Genomic DNA, 6413 nt, shown 5'->3' on the forward strand with positions numbered 1-6413 from the left:
CGTGAAAACTAAAAGAAAAGAAAATACATTTTGCTTAAGTGCKTTTGTTTGACAAACATGAATACATAATAATAACGCTAACTTAAACTTATAGAGCTCTAAACATGTACCTCGCTCCGCTGTCCAAGGGCTGCAAAGTTTATGGCGGTAAAGTCCGTGCTGTGCTGTCTTTAGCTGTCTGTTCTGAAGAGTGTGCTACAGTCCAGTCATTAAGATGAAGAATATCCTCTTCTTCCTCTTGTCCCTGGGATATTTCAGCCCAAAGTGCTGACTGACGGCAGGCTAGCAGCACATCATCTTATTTTACTGTTTAAATAAAGGCACTAACTCAACATGAACAGCGCCCCTACTGGGTACCCTGGGTAACAACCTACAAACGGGACATAAAACATGGAACGGGCATTTACAATCAATCTCTTTAATTGTGATTTCTTCAGGGCATGACTTTTTAGATACTGCTTATATATTCTTCATACATAATCAGCTTGTCAATTTTCATCATTTCTAATCAATCTGGTTCAAAAGGTGGATGGGGATTTAATGAAAAGCAGGCAAAGTCCAAATAAAAACACAAAAAAATCTTTCAAAACCTAAATGGCTTGCTTTGGCTTTCAGTATATGTTCTACACATAACATCTAACTATAATAGAATCATAAAAACATAAGGGCTCACAATCAGCTCCTGCATTCTGTAGTCTGCAGTGAAGTGCAACAAAGAACAATACAGTGCCATTCAGTTAATGGAGTCCCAAAACAAAGAAAACAGCATGAAATGTAAACAGAAGGAAGTCAAGCAAAGGCCACAAAACACTGTTGAGTCTTTGTTAGTGCTTAATTCTACAGAGCTGTGTGAAGAGGTGAGGGGAGGTCGGCAGAATACCAGATTAGGCCATTAGACGGAGAACTGTGCCAGAATAATCCCTTCACCATAATCTCTCTTTCTCCTTCCCTGCTGCTAATGGCTGCGAAACAATAAAATGCTCTAATCCGTCCACTGGGATGGCACTGGGCTGCGCCAACAAATCAGCTGCAGTTCAGGGCAGAAAGGCTAAAGTGTTTTGAGGATTATTTCCCTGGCATTTCTGCCTTATTAGATAGAGCTGTTGGGGGTGGGGGCAGTAGACATGAGAACAACGACGTAAACAGACATGGTAACGTAAGCACACTGCAAAAAAGCAACTCCACTCACAACTGCTGGTATTTTGTATACATTTATTTAGGTTCAATTAAACTAAAAAGCTTGGAGGCAGAAAAAAATTATGCAAGATGCTTGTAACTAGTCAAAATCCATGAACTCAAAAGGGACTCAAATTAATTCAATGTAATTATTCAATAATTTAATCAGAATAAATCAGGCTAATCAAAGTTGCTAATCCTCTGAGTGTGTTACAGTCTACCAAAACATCTGTTATAACAAAACCTTTAAATATGGTGATGCCAAGAATTTGCAAAGGTGTCTAAAATGTTTGAAAGTTTAGCTATAATAATTTAGGAGCCACTGTGTTAGTTTTTTTCTTCAATATGTCAGGGTATGACTGAACATATTCAGGAACTTTTTTCTATAATGTTGTTGAACTTTGGACGTCATCACAATTTCTACATCACATTGTTTCATATCTGCCTTTTGTTTTAATGGTATAAAGAGACACAATCAATTTGAGTGCTTAAAACTAGCAAGCCAATAAAAACATGTAAATATCTATATAGGGAGATGGTGACATCAGGAGAAAAGTAATGCACCCTGTCCTGACACAGCTAAAAACTGTGGATTCCACAGTGTTAATCCCAATAGACATGAACTATTCACTGCTCCCATGTATTGATAGGGCACATCCTACAGGGAAGAGACCCAGAACACACTGGATGTATAGATTTCACTCCTGGCTTTTGGAAAAAAATTTAAATTTCCGAGAATTAACTGGATGCTGTCATTGTCCAGAAGTATGTTGAGTTTCCCTCCTTACCATCTCAGACTAGTGGAAGAGATTAGATCAGTGTTTCTCAACCCTGGTCCTCACCGCCCAAATGTCCTGCATGTCCTAGGTATTTCCCTTCTGTCACACACCTGAATTGTATCTGGGGTGATTAAGAGGCTTCTTGCAGCACTTGATGGTCACGCAATCATTTGAATCAGCTGTTCTGGAATTGAGACACTTCTAAAACATGCAGAGCAGGGGGACAGTGAGGACCAGGGTGAGAAACACTGGATTAGATGAATGGGTTGACATTTTTGAAGAACTTATTAGATGAAGTTTAATTATACATGTGAGTACAAAGGTGGAACTGAATGATACACAGAAATTTCATAAATCACAGAGTATCATGATAAAAATTCAGCTTCTTTTAGACTTGTGATGCTTTGAGATTGAATTCTTAACATAGACCTTTATCAGGTAAGATGTCAGAGTTAATCAGTCAGATTGTGGCTGATTGTGCATCTGACATAACACAACCTCCCAAATAATCTTATGCTAAAAACACAAACGACTATTAGAACATATCAATATACCAAAATAACCCCTCTTTTAAATAGGAACTATTAGTCTCAAATCCCTTACTTTTCAAATCAATTGCAAAGTTTTCCCCAGAAAACTTGCCAAGCCCGGTGATTGGGTGCCAGGGCAGTCATTCATCCAGCCACCTGTCCTATTTTTCAGTTAAAATTTTTCTAAAGTTGACAGGAAATTTGAAAATATCACTTGATAATTATGTGCTATTGAAAGATTGGAAGATTAATACCTGAACACCAACTATAAAGTCTTAAAAAATGTAAACATTAAAAGAAAAAACTTTAATAAATAAGCATTGCAATGCTTAGCCCGGTAGGGGCACAGGTAAAGCCTGTGCCCCGCCAGGCTTATAATACACTGGAGGAAACCCTGAATTATTTTGCTGTGTTAAAACAGTTGTCACAAACTCAAAATTTCAATGACTGATTAAAACAGGCGTCCAAAGTGTTCTTTAATGTCATCTCTCCATGTATGCCAGTCTCTCTCTGACTGCAGCCAATATGTCAGGCTGTAGTGAGGACCTAATTTGGGTCACAGGCCTATGTTTAATGGATCCCCAAATGACCACTCTGGTGAAATGCTTTCAGTACAGCTCCCTTGGTGAGAGGCTAAATGTTTAATTTGAGTCCCAAGCTGCAAAGATTTAAGAGCCCTGGACCTAAATGATAGCTAGACCTCGAGCTCAGCCATAGATCGTAATGGGACAAAGAGTCCTTGGTCTTGCCTCTAATTCTCGCCCAGGCACAGTGAAGAGGTCTGTCCACAGCTGATAAGTGGTTTTAATTTGATCTCCACTCTTCTTTTTTTCTCTATTTTCATCCCTCTTTCCCTCGTTACTGCCTTGCCTCTTTCTTCGCTCATCCTTTCCTTTCATCACCTCATTCTCTCATCTCCCTGCTCTTGTCCCTGTCTCGATGTGTTTTTAGACAATGGCGTGGCTCCAGGTGCAGACAGCAGGACTCCTTCTCACTTTGGCGCTCCAATTCTATGTCATTGTTGCTCCAGACGCTGGTCTTTCTGGGGTGGTACCAGAAAGACGAGACTCAGTTGACATTGTAAAGAAAGAGTCCCATCCGGTGCTGGTCAGGCAGAAGAGGGCTTGGGTGTGGAATTCCATTTCTGTGACAGAAGAAAGAGAGGCACCCACCCCTTACAAGATAAAACAGGTATGGTTTGTAACTCTATAATCTAGGATTTTATGACTTTTGGGACTATATTTTTGTTTATGTGCACTGTTTTCTTACTTAAAGCAGATACATTTGTGTTTTTGTTTTGTCTTATGCCATACAACAATCTAGGGCATTGAGTTCTAGTTTTTTAATAAATATATAGAATATCTTGCTATGTGTTATGAATGTCGTATTGTTCTTGTTCTTTTATAGCTTCGGTCAGACCAAAAAGTGGCAGTGAGGACGTTTACAATAGAAGGTGAAGGAGTGAACCAAACCTTCATTGTGGACAACAAAGGAAACCTGTATGTCAAGGAGCGTCTGGACAGAGAGAAGAAGGCCTGGTATCATCTGACGGCCAGGATGTACGATGGAAACGGCCTGTTGATAGAGGACGCTGGGGAATTTGATATTGAAGTGACAGATATCAATGACAACTGCCCAGTTTTTCAAGAAGAGTACAAAGGATCCATCATGGAGAGAACAAGTATGTTGGACCACAAGCAGAGGAAGTACAGAAATGAATCACTTTGATCCATAATGTATTTGGTTTACAGATCTTGAATAGAGAGTAGTATGATTGAATTAATATTCTTCACTTAGTTCATACAGCCAAAAAAAAGAAAAACAGAAAACCTGTGTTTCCCATGTCAGAGCCTAAAAAATAACATCCTTTATTTGATAAATTTTTGGGGATTTTACTTGATAGTTCAATATAAGATAGTCCTTGATTGCAACGTTTAAGGAAAGCATCTCAGGAATTGTATTTTTTTATTTATGGCTAAATATAAATGTAGACGCATCCCTCTGAACTGATCAGAATGCACATTGGCATTCTGATCAGTTCGACTAACTTTGCTACAATTGCAACTGCAAGTCTTAAAAGATTGGATAGCATCCTGCTATACATTTTGGTTTGGATTTTGATCTAGACTTTGACTGGGCCATTCTATTCAATGAATTTGCTTTGTTTTAACAATTCCATTGCAGCTGTGTTTTTACATCAGTCTCTATTCTGCTTGTGGTTCAGTCCATGGTAGCTGAGGGGCTCGCGGGTAATTTCTGATGGCTTTGAGCTGCAATAGCTTTTAATGCCAAGTATTAAAATTAAGGGAGCTGTATACAAATACAATATTTGAAGATATTAAAGTGATTGCTGTCAGTTATAGTGCAGCATATTACTGTAAAATTGTTCATGTGTGGATATGCTCACCTCTGAGCTGTATGTTTTCCATATGTCCCATTAGCCATATTTCAGCATGTCAGCCATTTTCAACATGGCTCCCGTTTTTGAGCCTTTTACACCAATTATTGCCATATAATGTCACCAATTTTAATAACTTCATCCTATTTATGCAACCTTAAATTAATAATATTTTACTACTAAATCAGACACCAAAACTGAATCTGAGGACTTTGCAGATGAGAGTAACAAAAGTGTTGTCAACTGGAAGGAGGTAAAGATTGTAACACTGAGTTGTCCCACATTGATTTTGCAGACTACTTAATGGTTAGTGTCATCTTCTGTTAATTTTTAAAATCTGTTTTGCAGTTTAGTTAGCTTCCACCAGTGTTTTTGTGTTTAGTGTTAGCTTATGCTAGCTTTTTATGTGTAGCAGTTGAGCGTTGGTTTTTGCTATTTTTAAAATGCATTTAGCAGTTTAGCTAAGTTTCTTAATTTTTTTTATGTGTTTAGGAGTTTATTATTACTTTCTGTTAATTTAGTATATGTATTTAGCATGAGCAGAGTTGAGATTATAGTCTAGTGAATTAGTGGTTAATAAATGTAACTTTTTGGTTTGCTGTGCCCACCACTGGCAATGACTACTGCCAATTTTAGTGCAAACATATATTCTCCACTACAACCATGGAAACCAGGAAAGGAAACAAAATTGAGGAAAAGCTTATGATTTCTATGGTTCAACATATGTAGGCTATGGTTTGACCACAAACACATTAATTTCATTTCCAATGTTAGTGCAAAAACAAATTTTCCTGGTCAGTAAATGTAATATTTAAACTATGTATGATATAAAACTGAAAATATTCATTTTTGATAAATATTTTGAAAATTTAGAACAAAAATTAATTTTCTTTAATGACCAGGGCGGCCATCTTGAATTTTTCAGTGGCTGTCTTTTTTTTGGAGCCCCTAAAAAACTGGACCGAGTTAGGTTCTTGTATCTATCTGCATGTGAAAGATTTTGATTAATTATTCATTTATCTGCTGCACTATTGTATAAATCACTATACTTCCTCTCCTCTAGAGGATACCGTAGTTCAAGTGAAGGCGACCGACGCAGACGACCCAAACACAGACAACGGACAAGTCAGGTACACTCTGCTCAATGGCCGGACCTCTGGTTTATTTGAAATCAACTATGAAACAGGTAGGCACCCTGCAGCACTATAACATTTTCTCCATGCTAAATTTTTTATTTTTTTTGAACAGCTATAAGACTATTTGTGCTTGAACATGAGTCAGAGCTGAGATCAAAGATAACACCTCGTCTGTGTCTTGGCAGGTGTGATCACCACTAAGGTAAGTAGCCTGGACCGGGAGACAAAGAGTCAATACGTGGTGGTGGTCCGGGCTCAGGACATGAAAGGAAGGGAGTCTGGCTGCATTGCCACCACCTCAGTAGCCATCACCATCACTGACGCCAATGACAATATAGCGTCTTTTACCAAAAGTAAGCAACAGTCATCTAACTCTTTAGCAAACATATATATA

At 38.2% G+C, this 6413-nt stretch overlaps 1 protein-coding gene across 1 annotated transcript in view; it reads left to right on the top strand.

The window, feature by feature from the left end:
- Positions 1–6413, top strand: part of cdh5 (cadherin 5) — a 70929-nt gene that overhangs the window by 32044 nt on the left and 32472 nt on the right. The window contains exons 2-5 of the mRNA XM_008429111.2: positions 3437–3676; positions 3893–4166; positions 5947–6069; positions 6205–6372. Coding sequence (XP_008427333.1) covers positions 3440–3676; positions 3893–4166; positions 5947–6069; positions 6205–6372 — 802 coding nt within the window. The 5' untranslated portion in view covers positions 3437–3439. The remainder of the gene's footprint in view (positions 1–3436; positions 3677–3892; positions 4167–5946; positions 6070–6204; positions 6373–6413) is intronic.

This window comes from Poecilia reticulata, linkage group LG15 (genome assembly GCF_000633615.1).
Source record: "Poecilia reticulata strain Guanapo linkage group LG15, Guppy_female_1.0+MT, whole genome shotgun sequence".
Taxonomy (NCBI): domain Eukaryota; kingdom Metazoa; phylum Chordata; class Actinopteri; order Cyprinodontiformes; family Poeciliidae; genus Poecilia; species Poecilia reticulata.